This window comes from Bombus pascuorum, chromosome 9 (assembly GCF_905332965.1).
Source record: "Bombus pascuorum chromosome 9, iyBomPasc1.1, whole genome shotgun sequence".
Classification (NCBI taxonomy): Eukaryota; Metazoa; Arthropoda; class Insecta; order Hymenoptera; family Apidae; genus Bombus; species Bombus pascuorum.
In genome coordinates, this window is record NC_083496.1 from 10,869,017 (window position 1) to 10,895,309 (window position 26,293).

The window sequence follows — 26,293 nt, forward strand, 5'->3', positions numbered from 1 at the left end:
CGCGATCGATCGGTCGTATATGTTCGCTTGTTAATTGGTTCATTAGCAGCTTTGAACCTTTCTAGTCAGCTGATTTTGCCACGCAGCCATTTCGAATGTAAACTAAAAACAATTCGTAGTAAATGTACTTCCATTTAAAATTCTTCCTATTGGTGCAGTTACTATAAAACGTGACTCATAATTTGTAGTTGAAATCAGGGAGATTCTATATGACTTGGATTAAGACAAAAATCGAGGGTAATGAAATTCGTTTGGAGACTCGGTTTGTGAGAAAATCGAGTTTGAAATTTCAAATTCTAGCATATGTAAATTTAACTAATTTCCAATTGAGTAGGAGTGGCTATTTGATAGCAAGTAGTTCTATATACGAAAATAAGTCGAATGTATTTATACCAAATTTAATTACTTTATTTGACAATAAAGAAAATACTTGATGCTAAATTGTGTAACTAAAAATTGTATCTTACAAGAAATACAAAGTTTAATTAGTCCTGCCGCAATCTTTGAATTTTTATGTTTCAATCGTGTTTTAATCGTAGAGTGTACATTTAATATTGAAATAAATCAATATAAACCAAATACTCTATTAAAGAAACAGCTAAAAACTTATCAGTTCGTGTGCATAATTATTAGAAAATTCTTAATCTAATTTGATTTAATTTAATTTTTTCGTCAATTTCCTATCTCTTTAAACAGCGTAGGTGAACGGAGATTAGGAAATACCTATAAGCAGTATGAGTAGTATGTGCATATATATACATATATGTACACACATATATATGTATTGAGTATTCATACAAACCAGCAGCGGCGGTCCTGAAGCTGTCGGTATTAACCTCTACCTGCTTTATGATGGACTCCAGCTCGAATGCGGGTGCGACGTGCTCGAATTTCGTCTTGTATATCGCCGATTGAAACGCAGCTATGTGCTCCTCATCGCCTGCATGAAAGATTGCACCTGACAACAACAGAAAACGTGACGTACCATCCGACCATTTTACCGGAGTCATTACTGGCAGATTATAAAGTCTTCTTTTTTTTTAATTTCGGAGAAATTGGACAAGTATAAGATTTTAAAGAAATAACATAATTTCACAATAATTTTTGCCGTTTAATATTTTTAAAGATCGCTGTGAGATTACCGCTCTAGTGTGTCAGCCTGTTGGTATCTTGGTGAATATGAAGTGCGAATCTTGTTGCGTCCCAGGGACTGTTATTCGGACGTTGTTTATAAATAGCATAAAGGAAACTGGGTAGATTGTGGTTTCATTTCAATTATGAGTTTCTTAGAAATTAAATTTTCGCTGTGAGAGAAGTGGCTGAGAACGAAATTTTTCAGTGAACATATATCCTTACAATTGTGAGGAACGAAATGAAAAGTAGAGTAGCCGTAAAGTAGGTTAACTAGAACATCAAATTTTACGATATCGTAATTCTGCAGTTTGCAATTCGATTCCCAGTTTTGCATCCGTATATCAGCCATCTGACAATTACGAACTTTTGAAGTAGACGCGATGAACGTTGAAAACAATTCAATCAAAGGCAGAGCAATCGACTCACGTCAGAATGATCAATACGAATCGAAGGACAATCGAATTGATTGTTTCGTGAATGGTATATTAATATTCCATGAATAGGAAGATCGATTTCTCTTCAATTATCAAAAGTGTTTCGATTACCTATATTGATTGTGAGTTATGGGAATTTATAAATCATAGAATGCAGCAAAGTTATGGCAGTTGGAAAATCGGCTATTCTCTTAACAAAATTTACAGTTAGCAACCCTTTAATATTGTCACGTAGCGTAAATACAATTTTACGCGTCATATAAACGTGTCCTTTCACTTCGTTCAAATTCAGCGAACTAGAGCGACGAAAAATCAAGTTGCCTGCATTTACATTTGATCGAAAGTTGCAGGCAGGAAAAGGTCCCCAACCCTCGTCAGATAAAGCCGACGTCGACGTTTCTAATTAAATTCCGGCAGCGTGAAACACGGGATCGTTTCGTGGCGACGCGAACGAATTTTCATTCGACGAAACACCGGGGAACGATCGCTTTCTCTCGCAAGCGTTTCGACATCGTTTCAGCCGAGGAAGACAACGACGACGACGACGACGACGACGACTTTCGAACTCGCTCAAGCGTGCCGGCGAAAGATTGGTCGAGATCGCGATGGAAGGCAGAAGCTTCGACGAGATTGGACAATTTCTCGCCGGTGAAATCGCTTTCTTCCGGTAGAAATTCAACGACGTGCGAGCGAACGCCAATAAAAGAAACAGAAGTTTGAATTTATCCCGCCCGGCTGCTCGAGATCTACGGCTAATTCGTGTTAAATCGTTCCTCGTGGTTTCGATCACGTTGTTTGCTATTACCTCGTGTCTCGAGATTTCCTGTTTTCAAGTGAAAGGTAATCGATACAAAAGGATTTGGGAAATTTTCTGTGAAAATACAGGAGAATGATTCTAGACCCTGGGTATTTTGTAGTGACAGGGTATTAAAATGACGAAGAATTTCGAACGAGTGATTTAGAAAACATTTCTTTACGTTAATGATTCATATATTTCTAGCATCGGATATAAAAAAAATACGAATTGTTAACTTTTTCTAGGAATAATTGTGTCGCGTATGATGATGTTTAAGATGTGAAATTTATACAACTATATCTGACTACTTGTCCGAGCTACAGTCTTGTCTAACCTTCCTATAATCTTTCTCTCGGGCTGCGAGAGTTGAAACGTACAAATTGCGAAAGAATTAATTCACGAATTTCGAAAATACTTTAACGCTGATACATTTTTTACAGGCGATCAATTTTTGATATACAGTCTTGTCTACAGATATTAAAACATTTACTGGTTTCATACGACGATTAATTTTTATATGTCGATTCTGATAGTACTGTAACCCAATCTGCATTGTGAAAGTTTCAACTGAATTTGTTCAATAAATCTAAATGTGTATGTAAAATAGTTTAAAACGTGTGTGGAGTCGAATAGCAACAAATATCATAATAATACGAATATTAAAATTAATTAAAAAATAGTATATTTAAAATTTCAGATGAGAGAATAATTCTTAAAGATGAACTATTTATGAATTTGGTCAAATGAAAATGTATAACGAGCATAGTAGATAATCTGTCAGATAATCAGGTACATCAGATAACAAAAACATAAACTTCCAGAACAATGTAATATCTCAATCGAAACGATTCAACTCTTTCTTCAGTCATAAAGAAAAAAAGAAAAAAAGAAACTAAAAATGTTGAACGATATTTAAGAACATGTGTAAGAACGACAAGAACAACGAATATTAAACATCGCTAGGATTATTTTAGCATCTACATTGGAGTAACTTACGAAAAATTGTATAAATGTGATAATTCGAACGCTGTAATATTTCAGCAAGATTCCAGCAGCGTGCGACTCCTATTACGTTAGCGAGTAAATCGCATTAAAAATATTACGCGTCAGCAAGTACAAGTGGAAGCACGCGTCAACGCGGATTTTCGCGGTAAAAAGTCAGAACGCGTAGTTTTCACGAAATAATCCAAACAGATGCTCAGTTACATGCCTTCTGTTTCAAAACGAGATTGCGATATTGAAATCTGAATTACGTATTGTAGTTCGATATATTTTCATCCTCTCATTCACATTCGACGACTGATCAGTTTGAAACGTATAAAATTTTCGTAACAAAACAACGTTCACAAAGGACCAGATCAATTGCCTGTGTGTATCTTTTGTTTCATAGTGGTGCCAAATAAATTCGTAGAAAGCATTCGAGACTGAAGAGATACGAAAAAAACAGTGGAATGTCAAAAAGAAAGGTAGCGACCAAATATTTCCGACGAAATATCAGTCGTTAATTCGAATCATTTAATGTTTCAACATCGAACCAGACAAATTTCTGTATGCATAACAGTCAGATAAATCTTGTTTCATTAAATATTTTCGATTAAAACGAATTTATTAAGCCCGTTTTTTGTTTCGTTATTTGTTGTTTCGCTAGGATTGTCACGGTGTTCCGATTGAAATTTTCGCGCAACCGATACCAACTTTAATCGAAGCACCTACAGGCTTGATGAAAAATTCTGTATAAAAGAAAAACGCCGCCACTGCGTCGATATCGGTCTTCGAAACGCGCTCATTCGTGTTTCACGAATTTCGAAAATACTTTAACGTTGATACATTTTTTACAGGCGATCAATTTTTGATATACAGTCTTGTCTACAGATATTAAAACATTTACTGGTTTCATACGACGATTAATTTTTATATGTCGATTCTGATAGTACTGTAACCCAATTTGCGTTGTGAAAGTTTCAACTAAATTTGTTCAATAAATCTAAATGTGTATGTAAAATAGTTTAAAACGTGTGTGGAGTCGAATAGCAACAAATATCATAATAATACGAATATTAAAATTAATTAAAAGCGGTGATCAACAGATAACAAGTATAGGTAAAGGATTAATTTTATCATATCGGAAATCGATGAAATTAATTATTATTGTAATACTGAATACAGGTTTTGTACAATTTAACGTTCCGGAAATGATACAAATTCTTAAATCCTTCAATAATTTCCTCTAATGAATTTCTAGATTTACTTCAATTTTCGTGAACCTATCGGTATGATACGTCATGTGATCGTTTGCATAATTTTTTCTACTTTTCACGCGTAATTTTATGCAAATCCATCGACGAAGAATATCGATAACAAGCAGTGTACGTCGGTTTCATGGTCGAAACTGTGTCCCATAGGAACGTTCGAAATCTATCGACGTTAATAATAAACGCGACGTTTAATGCATATTTTGTCATGCTAATTATATATTTGACATGTTACTCGATTGTTATGCACGCCCGCGCGATCTCACGAGTACATAGAATAGGTTTGGTAAACGGGATCTCGACATCAGTCATGAAGATAATTTCAATCATTCAGCTAACACAGGATTACGCGGCGAACCCATCAGCCAGTGGTCAAACCTGACTGACTGGCAGCCCACTACATGTCCAGTTTCATATCGATACTTAGACACAGACTCCATAATCTCCGGCCAACTGTGGTGATTCGACGCCCATGATGGGATTACGCCGACAATAATGGCTCCTGATTGTCGTGAAATCAATAAGTGCTGGTGGATTGCCGCGTTTAGTGTTTCCAGCAATATTATTTCTACAAGAAGAATCGTGAAGATTGGATTTTCTATCGGGTTTCGAAATAGAAGACGAATCGAATGTCAGTCAATTGAGAATTCTCCGATGTAATATATGGTCATTTATATGCGGCAAATCATGCGGTAGAAATTCGTAAAAATTGTAATGATCACGATAGAGAGAACGATGAAAAGTACGGAGATAAATTGAAAGGAAAATGATTTTCGGTTATCGCTAGATCGTTACATAAAAATGTGAGATAAAAGTGAGGGAGAGTCGGTACGATTATTTTTACGATAACTCGATCTTTACCTTGTGTTACGTGCGCAAATAAAAATTGCGGTAATAGAACGTAGTTATATATAGCGATAGAACAAGCATCTTGAAACAATTTTGTGCATTTTCCTTTACCGGCTTATCCGCTTTGACCGCCACGTTTCTTTTTTCTTATCTTGTACTTAACATGCATAGAAATTTCGACGATGAATGTTGATATTCAAAACAGGATGCCGTGTTTGTTCGTTCCTTTTGGTGATGCCACGGCACGTGGGTTCGATGTAATCTGATTTCCATGAGATTAAAGGCGTTGCAAGGAGCATGACGAATCGAAAACCTGGATACAATCTGTCTCAATTTGCTGGGTTAACATTGCGTTCCTGAGTCATATGGCGCCGTAAATTCGAGCCTGTGACACGAGGATGGTGAATGGCCTGCTATATTGCGAATCAATGGAACGTGATGCTTCTTCGTTTAACGAACTAGACATTTACCGTACGATCGTTAGAGAGAAAAAGATGGAGGGGAATTAATTAACGTTTATTAAATTTCACAGTAAATGATGGGACTTTATTTATTAAACAACCCAAATCAGTATCGTTCATTACGATAATTTGTAGGTGTAAAAGTATAATAATACAGTAGAACAAACAATAAAATAATAGATTCAATAAAAATATTATTTACAATAAACAATTGCATCAAATTCCCGACAACAATACCTATCGCTGTGAAAATAAACACGAATTATTGTATGTATTACAATAGCGTAATCATTTCTAATAAATTATTATTTATCTCCTATTTCCTCAACAACTTTGGTCTTTACATATTATAAGAAATTTATTATTCCACTCCAACGTTAACCTGTCATTTTACGTATACGATGCTACGTACACGATATTGACTTTCTGCATGTTACACTCATTGTTTGATCACATACACTTCAATTAGCTGCGACACTAACATGTCATACCAAACTGGTTAAATGCATCATGTCTTGAAGTTCTCCGTTATCAATGCCTTACTTGTAGCCTCGACACACAATCACTTAAGACTAATTTATTATAAATTAAATGAAACCCAGAGATTGATCGACAATGAGAAATAACTTGAATAGCTTCTAAAATTTATTTCAAGAAATTATAGGAAAATATGTAACGCATGGATTCATCGCGAAAAAATTTGTCGAATTTTGCAACATCCATTTTCAATACAATTAATTATGATGGGCGAAATAAAGATTACTTTTTAAATGTTTAAATGTAGACAATAATCTTCATGCGCTCCTTTAGGTGCTATAGCTACGAATATACGTAATTGTTTATTATTCTCAATTAGATATAGTTTCTGCTGTTTTAAATAAATAAATTGATAGATAGTAAAGATAAACATTGCTTATAATCGCGGAAGGATACATATGATTTCTAGATATCATGTACACTTTTTTCACGAAGCGTTACAAATTATTACAATTTATTTTGAATTTACAATAAATACTGGATCTTCGTCTGTTTTTTAACTCGCCATGGAAACTATTTTTTGAGAATTCATTCACCGTTTCAAAGCACGTATTACCATTTTTTGATAAAAATATATTACACAGTACATCTTTATCATCCTTATAAATATGTTAAATATTATAAACTCATTACGAGAGCGATTAATGAAAGTAACAACCCCTAAATCTACAATCTAAACACGGTCGAAATTATTATGCAATCCAATTAATTGTCAGAATGAGTTAATTAGCATTTATTTACACCGGTGCGGCGTGGCGCGTTGGAAACACACCGCGGACCGACCAAAGCATAGGAAGAGGCCCTCGCAAATTCAACTGCTCGTATTTCGAGCCGATGTGTCGGTTGTTTCGCACGACTAGAACCTAAATGCTGTCGGCATTACACGGAAGAAAGGATAGTTGCGTGGTTGCGGATAAATCCAGATTTTCGACGATTAGAAACAGTCGACGACCGGGATGGGACGCAACGACCAAGCTGCATACTGGTTCTACGATAAATGTGAACTTAGTGGAACGTCTTAACGTTTCGGAAATTGTTCTCCAGCAGCTGTGGTCAGCCAAGGAACGAGCAGCGCTACAGGCGAATTGTAATTGTAGTCGTACTGTGTAAAGAAGATAATGTAGGTAGACAGGACAGAGTCTCTTCGAATGAATAAAATACATCGCTCTTTGTATTGGGTTCATCATTACCATCTAATGACAAAATTCGCAATCACTTAGTTGCCTTCATAAAAGATATAACTTAGAAAAAAAATGAAGCTAGCACCCCGCTGGGGGTAGCCGCCCACATGCTATATTATTTTTTATTTATATTTTTTTTTTCTTCACCAACAAGATATAACACTTTACCAAATGTCCGCAAGGACAAATTGTAAAATAACCAAAATAAAAAAAAAAAAAAAAAAAAAAAAACTTAGTTGCCAACCCAATACGTGTCCAATGAACACAAGTGACAAGTGACAAATTTTTTATGTAAGAAGCTTCATTAGTCGTTAATAAAAGATGCGCTGATACAAGACTGTTAAAAAGTTGTAAATGTTCTTCATCTTCTTATTATGCATCGTTGAACAGTAATTTGTCAACTAGGAACACTAGTGGATTGATAAATTACAAGTTACAGGTAATAGACTTTGTTGTTAGTATTTTACAATTTTATATCAAATAAGATACTTGTTATTCGAAAAATTTACTACAAAATTACGGTTTGTTATATAATTAAATTTGTTACCGTGTAATGCAAGGAGATTCTTTAATACTCATATCTTGTAACTTGAGATTTCTAAAGTTTCATAGACAAAAAGTATTCGTATCTATTATTTCTATCGTGGTTCCCTTAATGAAAATGTAAAAACTGCTTCGGGAAATCATTACGAATAATTTACGATAACGAAATATCTTCCGTTTGATAGTAAATTGAATTTTCCTGAAGACTATCCGAATAGAAGAATAGCGCATCAAATTTTTTATGGATTCGCGTTAAATTCTACACGTGCTCGATGCTTTGGGTGGATATCAGTCGAACGAACGTATCGTTCAGTGATCGATCATTCGCTTTTCCTTCTCTCACTCTTTTATTTCGCTGAACCTGCTCCATTCGTCTTAATTCCATTACGATTGATCCAGAATCGTGAATCGACCTGGAATCGATTAATTTCGACCTTAGATCAATCGGCGATATATCCTGTCTGGACGTACAGATATTTTCGTAATGAGAAACTCGATAAATTTTTGCCGAATTCATGTAAAACTTCGCTATGGATAATTGAAACGATAACTTGGATAAATTAAATACAATCGTCTGATGGAGAAACATCGTTCGTCGAAACAGACAGAACAATAAATAATGAAAGTTAATAATATGTGTGAAATTTCGCCAACGAAGCATGTGAATTTAATTAAAACGCTGTTATTTTTTCGTTCTCCTCTTGGTATCAATATGTAATGATCGGTTATGAACGAATTTATGAAACGCGATAGAAAATTCGATTGGTTGGCCGTCGAGCGCTTTTAATTTATTAAAACGGAATGTTTTTACTAAATTAATTCGTTAAAACACTGCCGGAACCTGGTGGCTTTAAAATTTTAGCTTCTTTAATGTATTTTCGATCGAACCGGAGACTGTTGTAAATATTTGATGAACCGGAATTATAATTCATACAATTTCCATTCTATTGTTAAATACCGGTATTCTTAGCCGTGTGTGAATTAAATAACAAATTGTTAATTTAACATATCAAACTTTACAAGAGGACAAAAGGAAGAATTTTCACAAGGAAAATAAGATGACAATCCCGATAATGCGGAATTAATTGAATTCCGAAATTATTCTGAAAAGTCTAACTCAGCGTGTTCTTCCACTATACATAGTCTCTACACGTATAGTCGTTTGCCTTTCAAAATAGAAATAGTACCTTCTCGAGATTCGATTGTTTCAAATATCAATGCGCAAGTACTTTGTTCTGGAGTTTGAAATCCGCTTGTACAATATAATCTGAATACTTTGCAAATATAGAAAATAAAACATCACCTCTTATGAATAATGGCAACTCCCCCGTCGAACGTATTAACGACTTTTATCTTTATTTTGAACATTAATAACAAAGAAAAATCGGCAGAAAATTGATTTTTGCAGAATAAAGGGAGAACAATGGTGGTCTTTGGAACCACAATATCCCGAGGCAAACGTGAATTTCATTCACTGTTCCGTTTGACCCGTCTGCTCGCAAAACGAGCCGTGGCACCTCGAAACTTTTCCATTCGAAGGCGAGGCGTTTGCAAGCGCCGCCACCGTAATCGAAAACGGAGCGGCGGCTGATCGATCTGCACCCTTTGTCTTCCCTATACTTTTGCCGGGCGAAACTTTCATCTCCTATCGCGTGATAAAAGTTCGGTCCAGCGACGGGCGATATGGAAAATCGATGTTGCGAACGTGACGTGTATTCGGTTGGGAAAAATCGACTAGGAACCCCAACCGATGCACCTGTCGAGGACTGACGCCGTTCAACAGGTCTTGCGAAAATTATCCTCCGTGCCAGTCAAACTTTTTTGCAATTATGAACGTTGCTTCATATCTCCTTGATATTCTCTTGGTTATAGTGCAATTCAGACGAATTAAGTTCGATATTGGACGAGGGAGTGTCAAAGAAAGTGATCGAGAAATCGTTCATAAATATTGTATTAGGATAACTACTGATTTCATATAAAAAGCGATAGTCTAAATTAACCCATACGATTTTTGTTTTAATATTATGGATACGTAATGATATCGTCATAATGTTATTATTTGTAATCACTGAAAGTAGTAATTTTTCTATCACGCTTACATTGAATAACAATAAATCTCTTATTTTATTTTATTAACTTTTAATTGGAAATACGTTAAAGCAAGTTAGAATAGTCATTGTTATTTAAGATGAATGCACTTGCAAAATTTAATTCTTGTAGAATATATTAATACTCCCTGCGATTATTTTGTATTATACTCGTAGAGTATTTTTATGTGGCGAACATTTGGACAAGAAAAATAGAGCAATCTCGTTTAAAGAAAATGTACAATCGCATCTCGCCACCGTGTTTCGAAAACAAACCACGAAATCTACAAAATACACGAGGACAAACTTGGTTATACCGCCTTAAATAGTAAATTTTGTTAAATTATTGTTCTCTTCCGAACAAGAAGTTCTGTTCTCCCTCTTCCTTTTACAATAATAATTCGTCGCACACACGAGCAACCAAAACGAAAGAAAATAAAAATTTCTAACTTACTTTATAAGACGAAGAAATTAAAATTTTATTATGCCAAGGCGTCCGTACGAAGTCGCAGCCTTCATTAAAATGTTATTCAGTAATTAAACATTCCAAACATGAGTTTCATTTTTCTTCTTTTTCTGTTTTCATTCGCCGCGTTAATTAAGCGGAATATTCGTACGGAATAACAAAAAAGGAAAGACGCGCGTTCGGGAAGTGTATGTAATAAATACAGGGGAGCAAACATCGTACGAACCGCCAACTACGAAACGAAATCACGCGTTTTTTCTCCATTCTAGTTTCGCCTGTGTCCTGGTTGATACGTTGCGTAAACGCGGATGGATCTTGGTGTCACGGTTGACACAGGTCCTGGCTGTTTTTTCATCCACGGAACAATATTATTCCATCCGGAGCAGCGTCTCGAAAAATCGAATAATCAATATCTACAACGTGATTCGCCATCTCTGTTATGGAAATCGACCACATCCGATATATCGTCTATACGTATATCTGTATGTATTTCTATGCAGGTCATCAGCTTCCGGTGAATGCGCGACCCTCGTTAAATCGATTGAACCTACGATGAAAATATTTGCGGTCAGTATCCGGTCCGCATTTGCGGTTCGAAACGCGCTCTCTTGTCGTTTATTTCACTTTAATTCGTTGCAAAAATCGACCAAAATTTAATTATTAGAAGGGTATCTCCGCAAAAGTGACAAAAATCTCTGATCGACTGATTTGATTGCATTCCTTTGTGTGTCTAAATATATGTGTTAAACATGTACATATAGTAGCTTAAAAAAGAAGACGATGACGATGTTTGATTACTTTAGGCGCTTCGCACAAGACAAATGGCTTTCAGGAGGAGAGGAAGTTATACCTTTTCTAGTGTCACGTTGCGTATACAGGGGAGAAAGTAACGAGTCATTAAGAGGATCTGGCTTCGTTCAAGTGCAAGAAAAACTTCAACAGAAGAAAGTGAACTGCTGTCAACCTTGGCTCAAGAGTTCGCACGTGGAGATAAAGTTTCGTGGAAACGACGATACTGCTTCACACGTGTCACCATATTTTATAAACGTGTTAATGAAAAGAAGAAACTTTGTGTATAAGTGATACTAGATTTTCCTTTTTGATCTCTGATTTTTATTTTAATATATTTTATTTCGCCTGACGAAAGGAGTGTAAAATGATTTAAGACGTTTTAATCTTGCTGTATCGTAGGACAGTTTGCAAGTGGTTATTTTGTAAAAGATTTTTAAGTGTTTTGCGCAAGTATCGTTCTGAAGATTATAGAAGACAGGTCAGTCCCAGAGACACAAAGGCGGAAAGCGACCAAAGGATACGGATCTTTTGTTACCTCTGATACATAATCTACGATGCAAGTTAATAATTTGCGGAGCCGGTGGGTTTACGACTGCATTAAATTGCAACTACATCGCTTCCTGAACGAGCAGAGAGTTAACGGCAACCTTTATGGCATAGTCCTTCGTTTCAGTTGTACGTACAGCCCTCTGGTGATAGCGAGAACTATACGGAAGTTTTCTAAGAAAATTGTCTCACGTCCTCATACGGTTGGCCGTTTTTCGTTCCAGCCGGAGGTGGTCGAAGAAATTGAAAATAAGCGAGACGCCTTTTAGCTGTCGCTGCTGGCGTCGACTTACACTACTTTAAACTTCTTGATGAAATGCCATTGCCTTCACGAGCGACGTCGTTTTCATGAAAATGGTAATTTAAGGTTTACATACGTTCGCAAACACCTTAAATTTTGAATTGCATCATCTGTTTCTTGTTATTTAATGCTTATACAAATTCAAATTTGTCATTACTCTTTGAATATTTTTGATGCTTTTACATATTGTTGTACATATTTCTGTGTACTTTTCCAGTTTCTGTATATTTCAGTTTTCCATAAATCAATTAATATCTGCAGTGTACTAACAATATTAGTCAATCGACAAGTGACAAGTCGTAAATTGTACATTTTTATTGATAAGCAATTTTTTACAATTTTATGACGTGGCATCGAGTAAAAGAATCATCCGACTTGCAGCTCATAAAATTCTCTTGTTAAAACTTTACTCGTTTTAATCCCCTGACATATTACTGTTAACTAAATTTATTAGCACCGGTAACTTGCACTTAATTGTTTGTCAAATTTGAGTAGACTACTTAGTAACATACGAATTAAAAAATTTGTATCATAGGTAAATAAGAAGGCAATAACGTTATGAATTAATATTAGAACTTCTTCGCAAAATTTTATGAGAACTTATATACACGCGTGTTTTACTCGAAACTAAACTTCAACTACGAACTCGATTTTGCCTAACATGCTTGTCATCTCCATTCTACGCTGGAGAATTGTTCGCACTTGTACGAACTGCTTAATAATTGCTAAGCTTAACTATACGTACTTCGGAGAGTACTTCAGATCATAACGTCTGGTATCTTGAGAATTATTCTTACGAACATGCTCCTCTACATATTGCTCTATAAATCGTTAACATTTCAGACTCAGCTGAAAATTCTGTTACTTTAAAATAATAATAGAAGGACAACAAATTTTACTACATATAATCTTGTGATATCATCATTTTTACAGAATCAAACAGAAAATATCTGTTAAATTAATTGTTCTCAAACACAACTATGTCATTTTCTATACTATTTTTTATACGAATAAAAAAATTCACTGATTTGTGAATAAAAAAAGAAATGTAATTCTGCTTCAACAAATATCAACAATATAGAAAATTCGAAAAAAGTGATTTCGAAGGAGAAAGTCAAAGATTAGAATTATTCATATCGCTGTTCAACCACTGTTTTTCCCTGTTACAATTTTTTTATTGATTAAAGCAACTAAAATATTAATGAATTTGAATTAACAAGGAAGAAATGTTTACTTTAAATCTTAAAAATTCGTTATACGTTGCATTAAAAAAGGAAAGAGAAGAAACTACTTGCTATACAAAAAGCAGGAAGCTGTATGATGTAATTCTAATGGAGTATAGTTGCGGGATTTGCTTAGTTCAACTCGGTCAAATCGCGGGGAAGTTAATTTCCGCAGGACACTAGTTGAACCGCGCACTCGTTCATACGCTAGCCAATGGTATCTTCTGTTAGATGGAAAATCAAGCACACAAAGCCCCGAACGCGGACGTTATTGCTCTGCACGAAGCTTTCGTGCTTCTAGCTTCGCGCACACTTCATAACTGCTGTGTAATTGTTTGGGAACGGAAATTATGAAAATTCGTGCCGCTATCTGAACGGGTCGCAGCAAATTTAACCGAGAGAACTTTCGACTCGCGTGAAACTACTTCGACCATTAGAATCCGATAAGACACCGTTATTTGATCATCTTTATTCATCAACCCGTGAAAATTCATTTTATATCGCAATGATTTTTTATGGGGAATATGTAAAAAACTTTAATTACTTCTCGGAAAAACTGTCACAGGAAAAGATTAATGTCACCGTCAATTTCCACTAACAATGATAATCACCCTGAAAGAAACTCATTTATTAAACAATGGACTCATAAATCTTGTTTCAGCTTGACAAAATGGGCTAAATTTTATTTGCTTCTTTCAAACATAGCGGTTACTCTGAATTAAACAAATCAAATGTGATTTCTGCTGTCTTTTAACCCCGCGGTGATCCTAGAATTTCTATAATCTTGATTTCGTGTTAACAAATAAAATGAATCCGTAACGTTTCAAGACGTTTGATGTGCTAATGGAATTGCAAAATATTGTACGTAACACGCATGATATATCCATGGAAATTTTTTTATAGTAAATATTCAAGTATAACTTTCGTAAGTCAGTAGTATACGTGTTAGCAGCAATGTGTAAAATACTGGTATTTTGTACATATCATGTCTAAGAAGTGCATAGAATGCATGTCGTTTTCAGGCAAAGCATGAAATGCCTGTGTTATTTTAATATATTTTATACTTTCCTTAGGCATTGTATATAAAACCTGTGGAAGCTTATGTGTAGAGGATGGTTGATCGTGAGATTTATTAGACGAGATTGCTCGTCGTTGAAACCGTCAAGTATATTTAAAATGTTAAATAAATAAATACAGTTACTGTTCGCAAAGATGCTCGTACTAACGGATTCTCTAAGACAGTGTGTAAGTCGCAAAATAAGATCGCTAATAGCTCGTTGATAACTGATCGATACTCGATAGATACTGATTCACGCGACTAACTAATAACTGATAGATAACTGGCTGTAACTGCTTACGATCGCGTCCGTTTACTTATACTGGTCGAGGGAGAACTGGAAAATTCAAATTCGTCTTTGCTTGACGGTTGCACGTATCGGCGACATTGTTTAGCCCGGAGTATATTTATTATTACGTTATGTGTGTCTTAACGATATTGATATTCCGAGGCAAAACAACATGATTTGAATTGTCCTCTAGCTCATGTGCCGCTGTGTACCTAGGCATTATACAGAACGACGAGCAATGTTTAGGCAAATGGGAAGAGAGATATGGAAAAATTTTCATTGAAAAGATATGTAGCAAAAACAAAGTATATGGCAATGAAAGAAGTAAAGTACAAAGAATTAAAATACAAAGTACAGGATTTTCTTACTGAAAAAATAACAGAAAAGGACGAGAACTGCACATAAAAGAATACACTTGACTCATTTTGATAAAATTGAAACATCTTGTAAAACTTAACATTCTAAAGAACTGTATCCTATACATATAACTCCGCTTGGTATTACTTTTTCAAATATTCGGCAAACACTGTCGATACTACTACAGTAAATTCTACTTATAATTGTACGTTCGTGACAGTTATGCGTTATAAGTTAGAATTGGTTGCCGGTCGCCTTAATGCGACCAGCTACCAACTCTCACAAATACCTTGTTACAGTAGTACAATTATAGACAAAATTCACTGTAATAGTACGGACAGTCTTTTGCAAATATCTCGGAAACTAAGACTGAGCGTCGGTTACATTTATAAGGAAAAATAGTTCAAAATCTTCATTAATTATAAAAACGTATTTGAGACGAGAATTTTTCTATCGGTTTGCCTTTTGGCAGTTCGTAGAATGTCCAAGAAATGTGTGAAATATAAGTGTTTCATACTTTATCGTTTCACTTATGGTATTCTATAGATTTTCTAGACGTTATATAAAATGCCTGCATTTTACATATCGTCGGTAACATACATCCTAAATATTAAATATGTTATTGTTGTGACCTTTAAAATATATCACTGGTGTATTTTTCGGTGAGGAAAGGGTCGCGACGAGGATGATCAAAGCCGCGATCGTGCTTATTTCAGAAACAGCTGGAATAATAGGTCGAGTAATTAGATCCATGGCATGTAATTGTTGCTTTGTCACTATAGCGCGGACTAGCGGTGTGGCCAGTTCATTACACGTCCGGATAAGCGACGTGCCGGCCGCTCCTTCTTCCATCCCCTTTGAGCTCTCGTCCTCTGTTTCGCTAAGCCCTTATCCGGGCGTAGATTACTGAGTTTCCAAGTCGACGTACCCACCGCGTACGGCAGAATTTAATCGAGAACCAAGGCAAGTTAACGCTAGACGAGAGGTTCAATCGCGCCGGTTTGACGAACATCGAGCTGACGCCTGTCTCGCCGCGAGACGAGAAACAAAGGGCGAATCGGATAACGAGGAATGGAGAAGATAATGATTTGGATCAGAACTATAGTTTGAGAGTTTATTTATTTGCTAACTGGTGATTAATTGTCTATTATAGTGCCGATCAGTTCGTTGATGAACGAATAATAAATAAGAAAATTAAGCAATATGAAGCTTCATTTTGTCTTGCACAGGATTCAAGGATAGTTAAGGGCAGTGAAAAGTGCTATATTTCAATGAAAAAATAAGTAATATTATATGTACTGTTATATTCACGATATTATATGAGTAGTTGTTCGATCTTAAAGTACATCAAACAAATCTTAAAATTATAATATGTTAAAAATCTGTAAACATTTGGAAACATGGAATGATAACTCAGCTTCTATCCTACGGCATTCTGCGTACTATTCAAAACCTACCGTAACACACTGACTCTCGCCATCATAGATATTGAGTTTTAGAAGTTCGATATCGAGAAAATCGAGTTCTGTAGAACTACGATATTCTATATCAAATCCGCTGGAATCAGATCGTTTATATCAAGATCCACGTTTTGTAGACACGTCGTATTTCAGAAATCTCGAATCATTTATTTTACACTACGCAACTGTATCGGTTACGAATTTTCTACGCTGAATTCTATGAGTTGTAATCTGTATGTGTCGATACTATAAACACAGTGAATCGTTTGTAATGGAATTCACCATTTCAGGTTTCCTGATATCTCCAACGTGCGGTCGTCTTTGAATCCCTGTAAAGCTGAGTTGCTTAAGTTCTACAGCACCTTTCGTTCGCCGTGGGGAATCAAGTTGAGTTCATAGCCGTATTTAATGAAGTTTGTTCACAGTAATTCTGTTTATTCGCGAACTCACTCAACGATGTTCAATTATAATAAAACAAAACGCTAAGAGTTATTGTTCGTTTTTCACAAGAATTAAAATAAATATGGTTCATTTAATAAAAGAGTTGTTAATAGAACGAAAGAATTATTCCGGTGAAGAAATCTGGGTAGGAAGAGGGTGTCAATATGTGAAGTTGTTATCTCGGCCCGTTTTAATTGAAATTTTTTCAACAGTTGCACGAATGAGCCAATAAACATTGGAAGCAACGTCGCGTATAAATTTTATTGAAATTCATTCAAACAAAAAGTGAATTGTTTCGCGTATACTGAGAGAGGGGGCCAAATAAATCGTCGGCAATAAACGAGACAGCACTTGTTGCTTTTAAAAGGCATTTAATAAAAGTTTATCAAACATTGTCGCATCCTGCCTCCTGGGAACAAATTTCCTTCCATTAAACTTTCCAATTATTCCACTACGTATTAACTTATACATTGCCAATTTTTATATTTCATATTTTATTTAACAACGGTGAAAAGCCGAAGCGTTTTCATACGCATTTCAATTCCGCCCCTCACGAAGCTTGTATCTTACTTTGCTTGTATTCTCCCATTTTACATCGAAACGTGACTTCAGAAAAATATCGATATTAAAAAAAGACTTCAAGTTTAACCTTCCATGTGCTATTCTTTTATCTAAACTTTTTAATTAAAACAATACTTCAATACCTTTTTATTAAAATTGCGGTTCTTCTCTTTCAGAAATGGTGTTGAATGCAGAAGCTTGGATTTAAAAAACAGAGGTAAAGGAAGTAAGTATAAGATAAGGATAAGTAAGAAAAGAAAGGGAAGTACATTTCATTTGAGACTTCGCTAATGGTCTTATCAATAAGACTTTGGAGTAAATCCATGCCTTGTGCGCTACGGCAGAAGATCAGGCCAGGCCAATGTATTTACATGGACAGAATGGCTAGACGGCGACTTTTAAAAATTTACTATAAACTTTTCTGAAAACTACTGCATCGAGACACACACTCCTTCGATATATTAAATTTCCTTCCACCACGATACAAATTAGCAGATTAACTGTTATATTCGGTTTGACGATTTTCTACGCATGCCACGTGACGTGATCGGCCGACAGTTATCTACAAATACACTGATTATAAACACTGGTAAACTTGAAGTCAGTAAACTAATTATTATTGAATTGCTAGTATAATAGCTTAATTTGGTGTATTTTATTTTCCCATGAAATAAAAGTTATCACTGCAAGATGGGTATCAGAGCAATTTATTCCGTGAAATATATTCTCAACTTGTTAACGAAAGCACATTACGTTTTTATTATTAGTATTATGGTTAGTAGTCTGGTTAGTATTCTATAAAACACGGAATCTTCGAATTCTCCGCGAAATCCCGACAAGCATTGATGACATTCAACTACCAACGACGAACCCATCCCGCTTGCTCTCGTCTATATTGTCGGTCGGTGGCAAACAAAATTTGCATAAAGCTGTTAATAGTACCGGATAATGGTCCAGGACGGTTGAAAGCATCGCCGTGGCCAACGAAGTGAAACTAGCCCGAAGTGTCGCGGCGCATTAAGCGGGAGTTGCGTCTGTAAAAGGGCTACTTTGAGGTCTTAACGGCGTTCTCGTTGCCTTTCACAGGATTTCTAGAGCTTGTATATGAAAAATAAAATAAAGCCGACGCGGCGTATCCCGCTGGTCTCAGCCCAGATCGTCGAATCGATAGTACCCAATCGACCGGAACCTTTCGCGTGCTATTCAAAAGGGGTAGCTGAGAGTGGCCGCTTGTATAATTCGATAAATCCTGTACAGACATTTCGTAGATTGAATCTCGCCTGGCTACGCAGACAGATTAAATGTACATAGAAACGTCTTTATTCGTTGGCTTTCAAGATTTCTTGTACTCTAATTCTATTGTTCCGTTTGTTATTGTCTACGAAAATCGCACTGTGGATGTTTATGTAAAATCATACTTTCATAAATGCAATTAAAGAAATTTGGGATTTTTTAATTTCACACAAATCCATATAAATTCGCAGTGATAATGTTTGGTTATGTATTTCAACCTAATTAAGCTTAAAATCTTTAACAATATAACGAGTTAATTATTCTGTGATAAATTAATGGAGCAGCCTGGAAATATCTTTACTCCCATTTTCTTTTCTTGGTTCTTTTATGTTTTCCCACTCTCGCTACAGAAATTTGTGAGCAAATAATAAACATATAGACGAACTATTAACAAGATTTAACGAATATTCAAACAGCACACTTTGGTCCGATGTTTTTTTCCGAATGCACAACATTTGGAAATCTCGCCGTTACCACTTAGCCGTTTCGAATTGCTAATTAATCCTACAATTTGTCCACGACGAAAATTGCATAACGCGTTTTAACGACGCATCAACGTTTCAACCGGCCTCTTTATGGAATCATTTCGGATCGTCAACGAAAAACCATGAAATAGCACGTTATTGATATGGTTGCTGGCAACCGTGGCTAGCAGCTCGAGATAATATAATCTCGTATTAGTACACCGATTCATTTAATATTTCATCAATTAAAACAACATTACAATGGCGCACATTGTAAAACATGGATGGTTATTATGTGGGATAGTCGCACCGGTTGCTGTGGCAGTGGGTGCAGTTGCCTATGATAATCATCCCCTGTGCCTGCTTTATTTATAACTACATTAAAATTCAACAGTATTCGACTGGTATAGAGCGTGGCCTCGTAACCCAATGTTACTAACCGTGTCCACCTTGAATCTTTTAATAGAAAAATAAGCAAGCATCGACAGAGAGAGTCGCAAGTCCTGTGTGCGACCGCTTGTGAAAATTCCTCGTGACTTTTTACGAGCGTCCTCTTAAAGAGACTTTTCCTTCTGGAAGGAAATTTACTGTCGTGTGATAGCAATAGAAACATCGTGATAGATCTTTAGAGCTAAAGCTAAGAACGCATTATGTATGTTGCAAGAAAAACAAACTATATGTACTTTTACGTTACCGCTTATAAGTATCAAGACACTTTATTCGATTTTGGCAATTGTATACAAATGTTAATGAAATGTAAAATCTGCGAATCAATAGCCTTTTGTCTTTCGAAGTTGAAATATTAATTTTCTGAGATTCAATTATTCTAAATATCGAAGAATTACTTATGCTACTACATATTCAAATTCTATGACACTTATTCTACAAGTTAAACGCTTTATAAATATGGAAAAGAAACTAGTGTATTGGTAATAACTCGTATAATTTATATAATTTATAAGTATACATATATTCGATTGAATTTCATCGTTAGATAACTTTTAAAACTTTGAGACATGCTCAAACAAATGTAAAATAAGTATTTAGATATTTTTCTTACTGAAATGAAGAAGAATCAACGCAATCTCGTAATCCCAGTCGGTATCTCATTAGCGAAATGTTGCAAATAGAGAGAGACGTTAAAGTCACGAAAGTCGCAGTATCAGCGAGAAAAGCCATGTTACTTTAAACATAAACTTTTAAAGCGGTCATAATCTCGATTATCATTTGTGAAATAATCTTGGACAGCATCGTACCCCCTTAAACGATCGAATAAAACGGCGTTGACTATTTCGAAGAATTTTATCTTTGATCGTTATACCATTCGAAAGAAACCTTTACCAAGAAAATTTTATAAAAAGATGTCGAAATACTTGGTTAAAGAACTTTCAAATGACGTCGTTGTTTTCGATGGTATTGTTCATAGCAGGTCATTTCGTAAGTAATATTATCGTTGATACTAAATGAAACGTATAATAAATGAAAATAAAGAATTATCTGTTGGCAATTGATAAGCGAGGATCTTTCCGTATTATTTGTAATTCTTTATCTTGAAGTTTTCTATTCCAATTTTATAAAATTCTGATAATAACAATTTTCATTTAAACTTACATCCATTTTACGTGTACGCAAACAGTATTATGCACTTATGAAATAACCCAGTATTAATATTAGTATCTACAACCAGGTACTCGAGTACAGATTCTTACATTGCTTCTATCAATTTGTTATTTTTTAATAAAAATAGCGTAAAATCACTTTGAATTCACATTATTCGGACATATTTACATCGAAATTTATGCAAACCTTTGAAATACCAAAATTTCAAACTAATTTATTCGTTTGTTATTTATTGTCATGTTGGTTGCTTGCATAAGAATTAACAGCTATGCACTATATTTATCTCTGTATCGAAAGTCAAAAAAGCATTGAGTCGAGAGAAAAGACAGTAAAATGTAGATCTGCTTCAAAGTGTTGGAATAAATAACGAGAGAGTATCCTCATTATTCTATGACGGATCGCTTAGCTCTATTCATTGGTTCGCTTCATGCTTAAAACATTCAGCGATAAATGAAAGAATCGCACGAATAAAAGGAAGAATCACGAAGCAAAAAAAATGAGCTTTGTTTTACCTCCAGCAATTAAATACCCTCGGCGAAACTTCGACAGCTTTTGTAACTCGAATTTTTATTGCTTGCCTATCAACGTGTTCAACGAACATCTGTTATTCGATGCCAGCTGGGTCTCTTTCATTTGCTGGAACAGTACATTCGGCAACATAGATTTAAAGAGGCAATGTTGCTCGGTTTTCGTCGATCGTCCAATTATTTTCGCTGATTTACTGCGTGAGGTTTGCGTCATCTAGCGCGGATCGGAAAGAACGTTTTGGATAATTGCTCGTTCCCTATCGCCTGAGAGAAATTAAGTGCGGTAAACAAACCAGCATTCGCTAGGGGCTGCTCTTTAATGGACGATTTTCGCCTTGGAAAAGAATAAAACGTTATAATTCAACGCGGTGATGTTCATTCAGTTGAAGAAATGAAAGAATTTCGTTAACGATATACCTGTATGAAGCAGATCGTTGTATGATGTAATGTGAAGAAAGATCAAAATGACATATCCTGTCGAGGAATTAAACGTAATAATTTGATTGAAGAGCTGTCTGGAATTTTAATATTCCTTACGGCTCTAATATTATTTTTATGGTATGAATTTTGATTTCACAAGGCAATTGAGATATTCTGAAATCAGACTGACTAATTCTTTTCTTCGGAAACGTTTTAAGTTCAGTGTCAAAATATACCATCGATGTTTAATGTTTCAAAATCTAATCTGATCAATTATGGCTTTTGGAATTTTATTTGGAATTTTATATTAAACAGGCCGTTTAACTAATTTCTTTAAAACACCTTTATTTTTGAATACCATTTTACTTTTAATAAGATCCTTAACCTTCCTTCTGCAACCTTATTTTTACTGACGTCGTCTGTATACTGAGTCGTTTAAGTCCATACTGTCTCCTTTTTAGGTTTTTGTGCCCTAAAAAATCCTCCGAAATTCTTGTATACTCTTCCAAGTTTCCAGAGTATCAACGAATTTTTTTTATTGTCACGTGTTACCTCAATTTATTTAAGCAGAGCAAAATTTAAGGAAAAACATAGAAAAAATGGAAAAGTTACTTAAGATTACTTATTCGAAAGCGATCAGTATGCAGATGAAAGATTAAGATACAAACTTCATAATGAAGAAGAAGCTCAAGTTCGCAAGTTAAGCATTTCTTAGCTCTTGAATTAAACAGATCAAAACGTGGAATTATCTTTCTTACAAAATTAATCAAAACGAACGCTTATACTGTGTAAACAACAATTTTTCAAGCGAATCACGTTCTCGCAGTTTAACACTGGTTTGATGTTATTTTAAGGAGAAAACTTGAACCTGACCAGAAGGGTTGTCATTCCGGCTGTCTGTGGTGCCTTTTACCGTGTCCTCGAAAAAATCCTCGCCGCCACTCCCGCCCCTTTTTCATCCGCTCGAAAATACCACGGCGAATACGCTTTTAAACGAGCTCTTTCTCCGGGAGTCGTTTAATTTCATTCGTTGGAAAAACTCTACTTCCCCTCGCGGATTCTTCCGCTGTTCCCCGCTCCCTCCCTTACCACTTTTCCTGAAGGCTCCTTTGACGTGGTTGGGAAAGCCCAGATGAGGAAAAATATTTCCTTTTAACGGCCACTCGTTCAAACTTCGACGCCCAAACGTTGAAAAATCGGACCAGAGATTCAGTTCAGTCCGTTCGACGTTGTCCGCGAATGTTCAAGCCTCATTAATGTTTTCTCACGGAATTATTTTCCTTTTTCTTTTTCCTTCTCTTTTTATCTTTCTCTCCCACTCCGTCTGTCTGTTTGTCTGTCTACCTATCTATCTGTTTCTCTCACCCTCCCCCCTCTCTCTCTACCCTTATCCCGATTTCCTGGCCACAGGTCCTGGTCCCGACTTACGTGCTTGTCACGAACAAAAAGCGCGAATCGCACTCTGACTCCCATGAATATCTAACGAGTGTCAGCGAAGCGCAATATTTTTCTCTTTTCGACAGGCAAAATTTCACCGGTGAACGATTACCAGGCTGTTGTTGTTGGAAACATCCTTGCTGGAAAGTTGTAGCGTTTCACGGTTGGTTCTAGAACCAGTTCTAACGCGCTCTGCAACGCATTAGGCTTTCGATATTTTGCTATCGGATCAACCAGAGGAAACGGTTTTGCGAGAAGAGCTTAACGGCGAGAAACAGGGATTTTGCGTGCTGAATTTAATTTTGGTACGTACGTTTACGGGACTAATAAACGTGTTAAACAAATCCAAAACTTTTATGATCGTGAAGTGAAAAATTGACGAAGATCAATCAGTTCAATTAGTTCAGTTTTGTTTGGGCTTAGATTATTATGAAACTTGAAATTATGACACTTGACAGTGGTTGAAGGGACAGGAAACTGCCAATTGCAATGTGGTGGACGGTGAGACGTGTTGTTGGTTAAATTAATAACGAGACGAGTTGATTTCGTTAACTATATTTACAGATATTCTGAAATGTAAAATACAAAATTAATCGTAAGCGTTGCTCGCTCGATGATATTCGTTATAAGATTGCGCGATACTGCGGTACCGATGCTAATTGTTATGCTGATTCGTTAGGCTGATTCGTTATACCTATTCGCTTGACTGATGATCTCGATGACTCGATACTGATATTGATTCGCGCGACTGACTATGTCTGGAGAACACGGTTGTCTATTTATACTGGTCGGGGAAGGGGAGGGGGGTACCGGAAGGTTTGAACTTGGCTTCGGTTGACGGTTGCACGTAGCCTCGATATTGCTTTGTCCAGAGTTTGTTTATTACATTATATGCGTCGTACAGTGTTAATCCTCTGTGGCAAAACAATTACGTGAGGCATCTTCGAATCGAAACGTTCCGTGACGCATGTGCCGCTACAGGAACAGAATAATGATAATACGAATCTCTGAAATCTCTGGACGTTTCGTGTAGAACTTTCTCGGTTTCCAATCATACTTTCACACATACAACATATACAACGTGCAGTTTTTCCACATAGCAATGTGAAAATGATTATAACAAAGAGCTTGCCGGAAATTAAAATGGAGAAAGCGTGTTTCTACAGAAAATGATCGAGCTTAGTGTATCTTGGTATAAGCGCGTCTCTTTAATTCCTCCTCGTTGTACTTATAGACAGTTTTTTCTACAATGTTGTCCTTATTTTTGTATAGATTACCAAGATTTATAAAGCATCGAGGGCGTATCTTTTGCTTCAGGAGCGATTAAAATTTCTTTGTAGATTCGCCATGGTTGCCGGAATTTTCAAAGAAAATGCTCGGCAAGGAAAGCATGTAGAGAGAGAGGAAGGGAATATACGCCCAGCGTCCTGCAATTTTTCTTCTTTGATACGGGAATCATCTGCGCTTCGCGCGGTACGATATCCCAGAGGAAGAATGGAGGGTTGCGCTACGAAGGACTGGTTTAATTAAACTTATAACTATTATCCACAAAGTCGAGCTTAGCCGTGCTATTATCGGGCCCGCAATAGAGTGACGCAAAGGGAGTAAAGAGCGGCAAGAATATAAGACGAAACGAGGAACTTCCGTATCTCCTTCGACGATAATATCGGCGAAAGAATTATAATGAAAAAGAATGAAAGCTGGCGACGATATTATTTTTCGACGTTACTCCATATTCCTGCCACCTTCCCTGCTTCTTTTCTCAAACCGTTATATTTAATTGTAAAAAAAAAAAAAAAAAAAAAGAAAAGAAAAGAAGGAAGAAAAGAGGGAGACGAAAAGAGAAGCAGAGGAGAACAAATACAATTAAATTCCAGTTCTCATTATTAGAATTTTCTGGACGCCTTTAACGACATCTCTCGTCGTTACAGACAAGTGAAACGCTTTAAACATTTGCATACGCATAACTAGCCGGTTATAAAAATAAATCATTCCACCCTCTTTCACCATTCCGGGGAAGCGGTGTTCCATGAAACAAATTTCGTGCTTCCATTGCGCAGGGAAAAAGTCTCTGACAGCGTAAATACAGACATGGTTTCGGTTCGAAATTGAATGAAACTTTTCTCGTTAAACAATTTCAGCTATGCAGCGCGAAATACTGCTTTGATAGGTAGACAGAGTCATAGTTAGATTTACGTGAAGGTAGGCCCTTTGTAACGGGGATCGGTATGAATAGCCGGTGATTGGACTAATCATTATCCTTCATTAGGCGTGCTATGATCAACTCTTGTCCTCGGGATATCTATAATGCCTGTGAATTATTCCACGGAGCAATTACAATTCCCGAGGAGAAATTGTAGGACAGGCGTGAACCAAACTGTTATTAGGAACTTCAGTCTCCAAAGGTTAGGCAGTTTCGCGATTTGATATTTCCCAGCAGCTTCTCCTATTCCGTCTGTATCGTTCCCAAACAATTGTATTCTCTATCTTTCTCCTTGCAACGATGCAACAAAAACTTTGCGAAACTTTGGGGCAAGTTGTACGCGGTGAAAGTTCCGACTTGCAGCTAGGAAAATTTTTAGAGGGGCCATGTAATCAGCATGGAAGGTATTCCGGTTAAGAATTTTCAACTTTTTCTAGTACAAAGAAGTCTTCAGAAAATTTTGATAAGTACATGGAAAATGTTTAAAATCCTTTAACACGACATAATAATATTTGAAATTTCAAATTGAACATCGATGTTGTGAAAATTTGAAACAAGTCTA

The 26,293-nt window shown here is 36.0% G+C and overlaps 1 protein-coding gene across 2 annotated transcripts in view; it reads right to left on the reverse strand.

The window, feature by feature from the left end:
* The window catches only part of LOC132910479 (glutamate receptor ionotropic, kainate 2-like), a 153,582-nt gene that overhangs the window by 21,899 nt on the left and 105,390 nt on the right, over positions 1-26,293 (reverse strand). For both annotated transcript variants that reach the window (XM_060966213.1, XM_060966212.1), the window contains one exon: positions 803-958. In XM_060966213.1, coding sequence (XP_060822196.1) covers positions 803-958 — 156 coding nt within the window. The remainder of the gene's footprint in view (positions 1-802; positions 959-26,293) is intronic.